The 12,999-nt window shown below is 44.3% G+C and overlaps 1 protein-coding gene across 1 annotated transcript; it reads right to left on the reverse strand.

Annotated features, from left to right (window-relative positions):
- Window positions 1-3,727: 3,727 nt before the first annotated feature.
- On the reverse strand, window positions 3,728-7,669 carry LOC119354049 (O-fucosyltransferase 36-like). The gene is made up of 3 exons (XM_037620751.1): window positions 6,335-7,669; window positions 4,289-4,538; window positions 3,728-4,197 (listed from the first exon to the last, which is right to left on the reverse strand). Exons 1-3 carry the CDS (start codon window positions 7,591-7,593, stop codon window positions 4,021-4,023), a joined length of 1,686 nt encoding a protein of 561 aa, XP_037476648.1. The 5' UTR covers window positions 7,594-7,669; the 3' UTR covers window positions 3,728-4,020.
- Window positions 7,670-12,999: the final 5,330 nt, after the last annotated feature.

The raw sequence follows: 12,999 nt of genomic DNA on the forward strand, positions 1-12,999 counted from the left end.
ATGTGAACAATTTTTGATAAAGGAAACATTTTATGTAAACCACGAACATTTTTCAATATGTGAACAATTTTTTGATAAAGGAACATTTTTGAAACTCCGAACAAAAAATTGGAAATGCGAATATTTTTTAAATCCACGAACAATACTTGAAACGAGATTATTTTTTCAAAATCGGAAAAAAATATGAAAATGAGAACTTTTTATTTTTTTTTAATTTTTTATGAAACTACGCACACTTTTAGAAACTGTGAAATTTTCTGAAAAAACGAAAAAGAACATGATAAAATAAGCAGAAAAACGGAAAAAGAAGATGGAAACAAAACCAGTAAGAAAATCAGAACAAGTGGTAAGGAAACAGAACAGGAAAAAGTCGGATTAAAAAACCGAAGAAAAATCTTAGTGAACGGTCCTATAAACATGAAAACTGTGCTAGCGTTCAGTGGGCCGGCCCACTTTGCTCGCTCCTGTGCGATTCCCCAGCAATTTAACGCAACCTGCGTCGTATAGGGATTCCCCGGGAATAGAAAACGATCAGCTAAAACGGAGTCCCCAAGCCTCTCCAAACCGTTTGGAGAACTGCCCGAACAAAATTTGGCCATCCTACCGGGCTCTCCAGACCCAACCCAGATGCTCGGACTGATCAACATTCCTCATATCCGCCCCACTATGGAGAGGCCCGGACACGCCTGGACACCGCTACCACGTCCTTCTAGCCTGGTCGTCCACAAGTGTCCAGATCGTCCTGTCCGAGCATATAAAGAATTGGTGACCCTGTTGGAAATGCCCCAAGGAGCAGACCTACCACTCTAGCTAGCGCTACAGTATATACATATGTGGGTTTGTCGTTTTTCTTTTTTTGATATTTTAATATACATTTTATTTAATCATACAAACAAGTTCATGAATTTTCGAATTGTTTGTGAACTTTATAAATATATTCATCAATTAAAAAATCATGAATCGAGAACCTGTTCCGGATTTAGTAACTATCAACAAAGTAAGATCGTCAAATTTGTAAAATGAAACTCAATTTGAATTTTTCATTGAGTCATACAAAACCTAGATTTGAAAACCTTTCATGGATTCAAAATATTGCTTGCGGTTTTCTAATTTTTTTAGAAAATGTTGGTGGATTCAAAAATGTCCACAATTAAAAACAATTCGTGAATTTGATAAAAAATAAACATGAATTTGAATAAAAATGTTCTTGATTCAAAATAGTTTCGAGAAATTGAAAAATGATCACGAATTCTAAGAATATTTGGAAATTATTATATTTTTCTAATATAAAAGATGTTTGTGAATTTGGAAAATGTTTCCGACTTGAAAATGTGAGCAAAATTGAAATAGTATTCGCGATCTGAATTTGTGAAATCTTTCACCAATTCAGGAAATATTCACAAATTGGAAAAAAATGTTGTGAATTCATTGAAGTTAAAAATGATCATATATTAGGAAAATATTCATGAATTTAAATGGCTGAGGCTTATGAGCACTTCAGTTCCTAATGGATCGGCCAAGTTCCTACGCTACTGTGTGATCACAATGAATATTTATTGCTATAAGCAATATTATATCATTTGCGGGTGAGAAGGGGCAAAGCCTATTTGATATATTCTGCCTCAAATAGATGACCTTTTGCACGGAGGAGTGAAGAGAATGGTCGGGGTGGACCGGCACATTTAGCTAGTGTAGTGAGTATAAGGATTTTGCGAAACTTTTCTTGTCGGGTGTTTGCCTGTTTTGGGAACCTTTCAGAAGGTTTCTATTCATTTTTCTGTTTTTTCTCTTGCTAGGCCTTTACTTTTTCCCTATTTTCAATTCTTTAAAATAATGTCCATTTCAAAAATAGGTTCATATTTTTACAAAATGTTTGAACATTAAAAAAGGATTTTTGGAAACTAACTATGCTTTTAGAAAAATGTTCACTTTTTTTCAAAAATTATTCAAAAGTTTAAAAAATTGTTCACGAAAATTTTTATGTTAGTAAAACTTCTAAAACAATCTTCAGGTTTTCCAAAATAAATGCTCACATTTTCAAATAACATTCTGTAAGTTTCAAAACAAATGTTCACTTATCAAAAAAATAAATTCAAATGAATATAACAGAGGCCTAAAATAAATATTAGGTAAAAATTGGACCTCTATGGTATCTCGCGAATGGGCCGTCCCAACCGGGGACGCCCTTGTGCGAAATAGAGCTATCTTGCAATGAAGAGCATCAAATAGGATCGTATAATGATGCGCTTTGCGTAAAATTGCTCACTGAAATCACTTGTTAGGGGTACCCTTTACAAAGGTCACTCGCACCCTCTTTGGTGGTGACAACTGGTGCACTGTGCACCACTTGTCGCAACCTGATAGTTTTGTCCTTTTCTCGTAGATTCTATATTCCAAAAAATGCTCACATTTTCAAATAACATTCTGTAATTTTCAAAAAAATGTTCACTTATCAAAAAAATATATATTTTCAAATGAATATAACAGAGGCCTAAAATAAATATTAGGTAAAAATTGGACCCCTACGGTATCTTGCGAATTGGCCGTCCCAATCGGGGACGCCCCTGTGCGAAACAGAGCTATCTTGCAATGAAGAGCATCAAATAGGATCGTATAATGACGCGCTTTGCGTCAAATTGGTCACCGAAATCACTTGTAAGGGGTACCCTTTACAAAGGTCACTCGCACCCTCTCTGGTGGTGACAACTAGTGCACATGTGCACCACTTTTCGCAACCTGATAGTTTCGTCCTTTTCTTGAAGATTCGTTTTTCCAAAACATTTTATCTTTTAAACCGTGCGTCCAAATCATGAACCGTTTTTAGCATTGGATTTTTCATGTCAAGAGCTTCTAAATTAAATCCCATGTTAATAGGTTTCGATGATTTTTTACAAAAACCAGAAATCAGAGAAAAATGGAAACTGAAAAAAACCAAAACTTAAGAAACTAAAAACTGAATAAAGAAAAACCACCGAAAAAAAGGAACCTAGAAATAAAGTTGTGGTTTTCACATTTTTGGGGAAGCACAACTGTGTTCTTTCCCATTTCCATTCTCATGTAAGCACACTCTGTGCTTTTCCCTTTTCGAGAAGCACAGGTTGTGCTTTCTCATGGAAGCACATTTTTTCTTCAAAACCTAGGAAACCAAGCAAAAGCCGAAAGAACAAAAAAAACTGTGAATATTACGAAAATGTTTTGTGAATATTCTTTTTGAACCGTGAACATTATTTTTAAAATTTAAATATTTTGAAATGCGCCATTTTATCAAATATTTTAGTTTTTAGTTTTTTAAATATTTTTAATGAAAAGGGATCACTTTTTTAAGCTGTGACTATTTTTATGGAAATTTTTTTAAATGACAAAACTTCTCAAAAAATTACGAACAATTTTTTTAAAGGGCAAAAACCTGAAAATGAAAAAAAATGAAGAAAAGAACTGAAAAAGAAAACTGGTAAAGAAACTACAAAATAAAAAAAACTGGACCGGAACCTTCTAGAGGGTTCCTAAAACCAGAAAAAGGATCCAATATCAGCTTATTGGAATTTATTGGGCCAGCCCATTTCTCCTGTAAGATTGTCCGACCTTCTTCTTAGAAAGACCTGACGCGCGGTTCCTGCGGTTTGCCCGGGCACAAAGGGTGTGAAGCCGTAGCTCGAGGCAACCCATGTAAACTTTGTCACCTCATATTGCACGCTGTGATGCTAGTATGTATTTCATGGAAACAGAGTGCAGAAAGAAAACTAAATTCAATTCCAAGCAGTAGTACAGAGAATGGGCATTTCACTTGCCACACATGGTTAATAAAACACTGCACAACCCGAAGGCCCCCTTTGTATTCTCTAACCGTGTAAGAATAACGAACGCCGCCCGGACAAATCGGTGGACGACGCTGATACAGAAGACATCACCAACTCTTTTACACTTAGTTGTACACGCCAATTTACAGGATATATGTATATCACCAGCACGTCAAGGGAAAAAGAATGCCGCTATGAATCTCTCTACCATGGTACTACTTCCTCACTCTAGCTCCGCTATGTAGTTGGGTAGCTCACCCTGGCAGAGGTACTCGTCACAGTAGGACATCGATCCCCAGCCCCTCCGTAGCCGGAAGATATCCTCTGTGAAGGTGGAGCCTGATGACCCTATGAAAACGTTCGACAAAGCGCAGATTGTCTTGTCGAGCATGGCCTCGACCTGCATAAGCAATCGACACGGTTTGCTAACTGAACTATTGTCTCAATACGAGAACCAAGAGAAAAGAAAGTGGATGGGAATTGATATATACCTGATCATCTCCACCCATGTGTTTTCTGTACAACAAGGCATCCCATTTCTCCGAACCTTCATGCTCTGGTCTTCTCACAAGAGGTACTTGCCGGTCATTGAAAACAACCAACGACTGCAGAAGATTCGTCTCGCTCCCAGCAGCATCAGTCGACAGATATATTACTGGGGCATTAGCTTTCTCAATGATCCGCAAGATGCATCCTGCTGCCTGAGGGATGGGAAAGAAGCAGCTCTCTTTCTTCACATTACTGCACAAAGACAAAAATATATATCAATTAATGCCACACAGGAAAAGATAATTGCAAATTACAATAATATTTGTGTGTGATGAACCGAAAGTCTCGGCAGATTTTCCATGCAATGAGCTGTTTTCTCATCAATAATCCCCAAAGAACCTCAAACATATGGTGCATACAGGTGCCATAACTACAATGACAAAATGCAAGGAGTAATTCACACAAGTATGTGGTAGATTTTGTGTCAATCCAAGCTCTAACCAAGTGTCAGCTTTATATATATGATTTCTTTGTAGTCAAAAAAAAAAGGGCAGCCCGGTGCATGTAGCTCCCGCTTGCGTAGGTTCCGGGGAAGGGTCCGACCACTTTGGGTCTATAATACGCAGCCTTTCCCTACATTTCTGTAAGAGGCTGTTTCCAGGACTTGAACCCATGACCTCATGACCACAAGGAAGCAGCTTTACCACTGCGCCAAGGACAGGAGCACTATTTCTTTGTAGTCATAGAGTAGGTACTAATTTCTTACAGCTTGTAACCTTCAAGCACAGGAGCACTATTGCTATAGCACAAACTCAAAGAACCTAATGATGTGTTAGCATGAACTGAAAGCAGATAATAACTGTCTCGTCACAATCAAACATCATGCTTCTTTGGCATATATATCCGTGGATATATCCAAGATGGAAAAGCAAAAAATAGAGTTCACCTAAATATGTTTCTCTGAAATGCTGTGACATGGTGAAACAATGAGCCAAAGATAACGGTGTTCAGTTAACAAGTGAGATCACAGAACTCACATGGTCAGCCAAATAGATAGAAACAATTTATTATACTAGCAGGAACTGTTGACAAGGAAACTCATAATGCATACTATCAGGAACTGTTGACAAGGAAACTCATAATGCATTGCTCATCTCTGTAGGATTTTCTTTGGACACAGCTGTACTAAAATATCGAATAGTAAATTACGATTAAGTTTATGTTTTAACAAAAATAATTTTGTTTAACTGCTATAGAAAATTACCCCAACCTGCGAGGTGCTGACTGGTGGTAAGTATTGAGCACTTAGCAGAAGTGTATTATTGATGTATCAGGATGATAATGGGTTTGACATATGCTAACCAAATATGACCCACAATGTGAGGAACCAAGACCAAGAGCAGCAACCAGCTCAAAGTTGGTCATGAAGTTAGCAAGTTAAACCATTTAGCTGAGCCTGACAAGTTAATTAAAACAAAAGGCAGAGCGCTCGTGAACTTTGGTGCACCCTCAGTAAGGTCTCAGGAACTAAAGTAAAAATAACTCTTCAGAAATAACTTTGACCAGTAGAAGAGAAACTATTGGCTATCTACACGAAGCTTACTCTATCATAAGAAAGATATGGTTAATTTATAGTATTAGCAGACACTTCATTAAAAGCCCCATCAAGACCGCCTATAGTAAATTTGGTCAGCTGTGTAGTAGTCAGACTTTGCCTTATACAAATTTAACTGCCTAGATCTAAATGAAGAGCCATTCTTTATCAAAATAAGTGGCTGGTGTTGTGGACGAATTATCTAAGCAGACAAGTTTCATTTTCCAAAATTGCAATGTCCAAAGCAACATCAACCAAGCAATGACAAAAACAGGATAATGTATGAGCAACCCGGTCCAATTATAACAGAGATAAGCCAACTACTACTAGAGCCTAGAAACAAAATGCAGCCCTGTCAGCACGTTGGATCACAAGTTCCACAAACAACCTTAATACATGCATGTTGCTAAATATTGAGGTGATTGCTTACTAATTAACTGATATGATATCTTACCAGAACTTAAGAAAGCCATGTCGACGGAAATGCAAAGCAATGTAGTTTCCACCCAAGAAAGTCTGCACAAATCGCTGTGCGGTAAGCATTATGAGCCTACTTGGTTGGATCAAAGTCTTGCATTTGTGAGCCAATGGACCACCAGGCTGCATAATCCACTCTTCCTCAGCATCAGCATAGAACAACTCACCGACTGCAAGCACCTCTGCGTCTGTCGTGAACTTTGCCGTGATATCTGCTACATATCTCTTCTTTGGCACTTTCAGTTTTGCATCCTCTGGCCAAGCAGCCTCAATTTTCCCCATTGAAATCCCCACTGCCTTCAACTTCTTAATATGCTCCTCATCCATGTAACACGGGGGCGACGCCACGTAACATATAAATTGATCGATGCTCACTTTCTTCCTTTTATCCACAAATTCCTCATAAGTAATCACAACCTTCCTTCCAATACAATCATTAATGTGGTTGATGTCAAGCACCTTGTCGTACTGATAATCCACCTTCTGGCTGGGAACCACCAAGATCCGGCCCAGAAGTGCCGCAAAGAACATGTGCTTCTCCAAGCAAATCAAGTGGTTCGACATTTGCCCAGAGAGACAGACGGCGAACAGGTACCGATTCTTCTTCGGATTCCACTCTATCGTCCGCCGGTTGTACGGCAATTCCCTCCTCCTGCACCCGGGACCTGGCAGATCAAGATCCAAAGCATCCTCCGTAGCATTGCCGGTCCCGGAGTGGTGCGTTGAGAGGAGCGACTCCTGGATCTCGCGGTTGATCTTGATCTGGCTGAGGAGCGCAGCCTGGAGATCAGACAGCGAGACAGGGGCGGCGGTAGAGCTGTTGGTGGGCTCAGGGGCAGCAGTGCGGTTGAAGAGGCTGAGGAGGCCGGAGCGCTGGGAGCGGAGGAGGTAGAGGGCGTGGAGCTCGGCCTCGCGCATGCGGGAGGAGGCAAGGTCGGCGGCGGGCGAGGCGGAGGGTAGCCGGATGGAGGCGGGGAGAGACGAGGCGCCGCCGAGGGAGAAGAAGAGGATGATGAAGAGGACGGGTAGACAAACGCAGATGAGGAGGTACCGGCGGGACCAGAGGGCGCGGCCGAGGGATGTGGCCGAGGAGGGAAGCGCGGGGCGGAAGCCGGAGATGGAGATGCCGAATGAGGCCCGGGAACGGGAGGATGGGGAAGGGGGCTTTGTGTGGTTCTGGGGGACGAGGGTCTCGAGGTCGTCGTCCTCGTCGGAGACGGAGGGTTCGCGGTCCATGGCGGCGGAGGATAGGGGAAGTGTCGGTGTGGGGTGGGAGTGGCGGGGCGGGAGGGTGGAGTGATGTTGGGGGGAAGAAGGGTGGGAAAGATGGAGGGTAGATGACGGTGACCGTCGAACGGTGGGGATGACCGTCGTCTACCTTCGGGTAGTAGGCAAGCTGATGACAGATGGATAGAGCAAGTCCAACCGACTCTTCTTAACCCAAAAATGCCAATGATTACAGAGTAAAAAATATAATGTCATATCTTTTTTTTTTGACATCTAAGGTCATATCCTTCTTTTTTAAAGTCGGAGGATCTCAAATTCATCAAGAAAGGAGAGAGTTGCCTGATAATTAGTGAAAAACTGTACTCGTAAACGCAAGGCATCTTAGGTGACCTAATAGCCCACATAAGAATGCACACACGCCGTCGAGAAGAAGAGCGATGTCGAGGTTGCCATTCGGTGTCACCGTCATCACTCCTCCACGAACTAGCGACTCCGACTCTACCATCGACGACCACCAATGTAGCCTACACCGCAAACAAGCGTCGAGACCTGCACCGGCCAATGCCGAACAATCCGCCGCATGCACCGATGACCAGGCAGCTCCGACTTTGTCGCCAAGGATTGCTGAAGAAAAAGCGTCAAGCCGGCGCTAGAACCGAAACCGACCACCTGTCTCATGTCATCATCACCACGAAGGCACCTCCTCAATAGCTCCTACTTCACAAAGACAAAGTGAGGCACGACGACCCCTCGAACACGTCGGATGAGACCGACTATCAAAACTCAGCTGCAACCCAACTTCGCTCAAAGCCGCCATTGTTGCCACGCAAGAAATCGTGCAAACATCCACATCATCGGACGGACACCTACCAACAAACAATGACACGAGCATCCAACCCAAGGAGCGCGCAAAGGGGCCAATGCTCTTTAAGGCGGTGCCCTAAAGAGGGAAGCGACAATGCCGACGCCGTCACCTGACCTGATCAGACCTTAGACTTTCACCCGAAGAGTGAGAAGCAAGGGTGTGCAAAAGGGTGGACTCCATGGCGGTGACTCTAAGGAGGTGACACAATGTCCACGAACACCGACGTTGTTTACTAGCAAGAGCCCAAAAGGCTTTCACCCATATCAGCGCCCAATAGTACATCCCCACTCACTGCATCTCCGCTGGCCCGCACACCACCGACGAAGCCATCGTGCCATGACCAAGTAGAAGCCACCGCATTCCTCGTCACCGGGCAGAAGAACTAGCGAGCTAGATCCTCCCGAGTCTCATCAAATATGGCGCCCTCTGCGCCACACCACCACGCAGCCTCCGCAGTCCATGCTGCCCACCACCCCTTGTCGAGTTTTTGGTCTTTCTGGGCATCTGATTCTTGATCCGATTTCACAGGGTGGAAGGAGGCGATCCGACGACGTTGATGGCACTCCATACGAGCGTTCGCGGTTGTATGGAACGTCGTCTTTTGCTCGAGAAGTGCGACGAAGATTTCTTCTTTGGCATGTTTGCTTGATTCTTTTATGGTAGGTGATTAGCACTTTAAATACATGATTTCACTACCATTTTTGGGGATCTTCTCCATATTATGCTAATTAGTCCAAAATACTTTACCTGGTGGATTATCAACAAAAAGATGTGCGCGAAAGTGGTAAAATTCCACAAAGCCTACCATGTAGGCACAAAATACCTAGTAAAATTATCACATAAATTGGACTCATCAATAATGTTAACTACGCCACCTTGTTGAAAGTTGGGATCCGAGCTCAAGGCTTGGTCTAGCCAGTCGTGACTGTCGTCCCCTGATGGGTGGGAAACCGATTTTTGGGTGGTGGTTGCATGAAGATCCTCGGTCAAATCCAAAGATGCTGCGAGGGGTCCAATCACCAGATCTAAGTTGTCGGGCTTCAAATCTTGATGGTGCTAAAACCGGCAGATCTCGGGTAGGGGATCCTGAGCTGGTGATCTTGGCACGATGGTTAACAAGAGGTAAAGGGGGCACTATTTAACCCAGGTTCAGGCCCTCTCGAAGAGGTAACGCCACACGTCCTATGATACCTCCTTTTATTGATCTGGTATTGGGACAGAAAAGAGTATCCCACACCTATATCCCTAGAGGTGAGCCTGGGTTATCGAACCCACGAGAGGAAGTGTAACGCCCCGAGACCGATGTGCCAGGTGTCGTGCAGTTATTCGCTGTTGTTGCCTTGTCATTGCTTGCCTATCATGCATTGCATATCATGTCATCATGTGCATTTCATTTGCATACGTGTTCGTCTCATGCATCCGAGCATTTTTCCCGTTGTCCGTTTTGCAATCCGGCGCTCCGTTCTCCTCCGGTGGTCGTTTCTACCTTTCTTTCATGTGTGGGGATTAAACATTTCCGGATTGGGTCGAGATTTGCCAAGCGGCCTTGGTTTACTACCGGTAGACCTCCTGTCAAGTTTCGTATCATTTGGACTTCGTTTGATACTCCAACGGTTAACCGAGGGACCGAAAAGGCCTCGTGTGTGTTGCAGCCCAACACCCCTCCAATTTGGCCCAAAACCCACCTAACTCTACTCCATCATCTAGAGCGTTTGATCACGATCGCGTGGCCGAAAACCGCACCTCTTTTGGACTCTCCTAGCTTCCTCTACCTATAAATATGTGCTCTCCTCCGAAATTTTCGCGCAGTCCAACCCTAGATCCAACTCCCTCCGCGCCGCCGGACATGTCCGCCCGCCGGCGGACGCGTCCACCCAGCCGGCCACCTACCCCCGGCCAATGAGAGCGGGCCACGTCACCGCCGCCGCCACCTTCAGCCACTCAGCCGCCGCCACCTCATCCAGCGCCCGCGCCCTCTCTCCTCCCGCCGCCGCAGGCCCGCGGGGCCCGAGGCCGGCCCGCGCGGCCCAGATCCGCCGCCATCTAGCGCTAGTCGCCACCAACCGCCCGTGCGCCCCCGCGCCTCCGCCCGCCGTTCGTCGCCGGCGCCGCCCACCGCCGCCTCGCCATGCTCGCCGCCGCCGCCCGGGGCTCGCCTCCCCGCGCCTGCGCCGCCTGCCGCCTCGCCGCCATGCGCCGCCGGCCACCTCAGTCGACGTGCGCCGCCACCTCGCTCGCCGGCGTCCTTCGCCGCTGCCTCGCCGGCGTCGTCCTCCGGCCTCCGCGTCGCCTTCTTCCTCCTCACCGGCCGTCTCCCCCGTCTCCGGCGAACTTCTCCGGCGAGATCCACGAAGCGGGATCAGATCCACCACTCCCCCGATCCAAACGCCCCTTCTAGATCCGGATCCCTCCGTCCCGTACCACTTCGTCCCGGTTTGACTTTTTCTGGAGGTATAATTTTCACCAAGTCCCTGAAATTCCAGATCCAAGTGGTCATGTTCATGGCCTCGTAACTTTGCATCCGTAGCTCCGGTTCATGTATATAGCATATCAAAATGTTCACCTCAGAGAGTACATCATTTCATTCCATTGCATCATTTTCATTTGAGCTCATCTTGATGCCCGAAATGCTATTAGAAGAGGGCTACTTGAGATAATTGTCAGATCTGCTACTCCATTTAGCTTTTTGTCATTTTTGCCATGAGTAATGTGTGCATGCTATGACCTGATGCTCTACATATGTTTTGTTAAGAGTTTTGCCATCTTTCCAGAGGTGCAACCCATGTATTTTTAGGATGTGTGTGGTGACTTGTGCAAGCTTGCAAAGTGGTGCACTTGCTAATTCTGTTTTCAGGGACTTAGTAATTTCACCAAGTCCTGGAGCGGTTTATCTCATGATGCCATATGTTCATGTTGTTTCCTAGTGATCCGTGCCTCTTTTGAGGATGATCAGTAAGGATGTTTTGTTAATATTGTAGTGCTCTTTCCATCCATGTCTTTGTTTGCAATTATGGAGCACCCTAGCTTGAGTCAATCGAGCTCTATTTTTGCTACTTTGTGAATCTGGGCAGATTGTCAACTTGTTTGCAATTTTGCCGATGATGTTGTAGTTGATCCATGCATGCTATGCTATTGTTCTTGCCATGTCTAGATTGCATTTTGTGCCTTCTTGATGGGTGTATGCTTGTCTTGCCATGACTTGCACCATAGTGAGTGCATCGAGCTCGTGAACATGCCTACTTGAGTTATATTTCAGCATGTGTCAGTTTTCACTAAGTCTGAAAACTGATTATGTTTTTGCTATGTTCACGTGCTTGCAATTGTATTTTCTGATCCCTTTTGGCTCAAGGTCACTAAGGGACTTTTGTTAAGTTCTTTGAGTAGCTTCATTCCATGCTTTACTTTGCCATGTTCAGATCCTGTAGCATGTAGTTTTGTTGCTCCGAAGTGGGGTACCCGATCTGAAATTCCAGACAAGTGTTAATTTCACTAAGTCTGAGATCTGTTTGTCATATGCATTTTTGCCATGCTTGTTTGAACTGGTTAATGGATGATTTGGCCGTAGCTCAGTGCTAGACTTTTGTTAAGCATCTTGAATGCATCCCTAACATGTATTTTGTTGTCATGTTTGGGTGCTGTAGCATGTTCATCTCATTGCATTTAGATGGCTACTTGCTGTAAATCGCAGACCGATGTCATTTTTGAATCGCTTGCCATTTCCAAACTGTAACTCCGATTCCGGCGTTCTTTATATCGTTTTCAAGCGATTTCATCTCATATTTCTAGTGGCACACTTGGATTTCCAAGTTGAGGCCAGGTTCATGCATTCCTTGTCAAATCATGCATATGCATCGCATACCGCATCCCGCATATCATACCATGTTCTTGTGTTGGTTGTTTACTATGTTGTGTGCTTCTTTTCCGGTGTTTGCTTCTTCGGGTTGGTTCCGGTAACATTGTTCTTGTGAGGAACCGTTCGTCTATGTCCATTTGTCTTCTTCATGGACTCGTTCTTCTTCCTTGCGGGATTTCAGGCAAGATGATCATACCCTCGAAATCACTACTATCTTTGCTTTGCTAGTTGCTCGCTCTTTTGCTATGCCTATGCTGCGATACCTACCACTTGCTTATCATGCCTCCTATAATGTTGAACCAAGCCTCTAACCCACCTTGTCCTAGCAAACCGTTGTTTGGCTATGTTACCGCTTTTCTCAGCCCCTCTTATAGCGTTGTTAGTTGCAGGTGAAGATTGAAGTTTGTTCCTTGTTGGAACATGGAGATGTTGTTCCTTGTTGGAACATGTTTACTTGTTGGGATATCACTATATATCTTATTTAACTAATGCATCTATATACTTGGTAAAGGGTGGAAGGCTCGGCCTTATGCCTAGTGTTTTGTTCCACTCTTGCCGCCCTAGTTTCCGTCATATCGGTGTTATGTTCCCGGATTTTGCGTCCCTTACGCGGTTGGGCTATAATGGGAACCCCTTGACAGTTCGCCTTAAGTAAAGCTCTTCCAGCAATGCCCAACATTGGTTTTACCATTTGCCA

The sequence above is a fragment of the Triticum dicoccoides genome, chromosome 2A (genome assembly GCF_002162155.2).
Source record: "Triticum dicoccoides isolate Atlit2015 ecotype Zavitan chromosome 2A, WEW_v2.0, whole genome shotgun sequence".
In the NCBI taxonomy this organism is placed as follows: domain Eukaryota; kingdom Viridiplantae; phylum Streptophyta; class Magnoliopsida; order Poales; family Poaceae; genus Triticum; species Triticum dicoccoides.

What these genes read in the sequence shown, in the direction of transcription:
- LOC119354049 (XM_037620751.1), bottom strand. Translation starts at nt 7,593, where the DNA reads ATGGACCGCGAACCCTCCGTCTCCGACGAGGACGACGACCTCGAGACC. An exon ending in CATGGCTTTCTTAAGTTCTG is followed by an intron (nt 4,539 to 6,334) that starts GTAAGATATCAT and finishes GTCTTTGTGCAG; the next exon opens with TAATGTGAAGAAAGAGAGCT. An exon ending in ACATGGGTGGAGATGATCAG is followed by an intron (nt 4,198 to 4,288) that starts GTATATATCAAT and finishes TTGCTTATGCAG; the next exon opens with GTCGAGGCCATGCTCGACAA.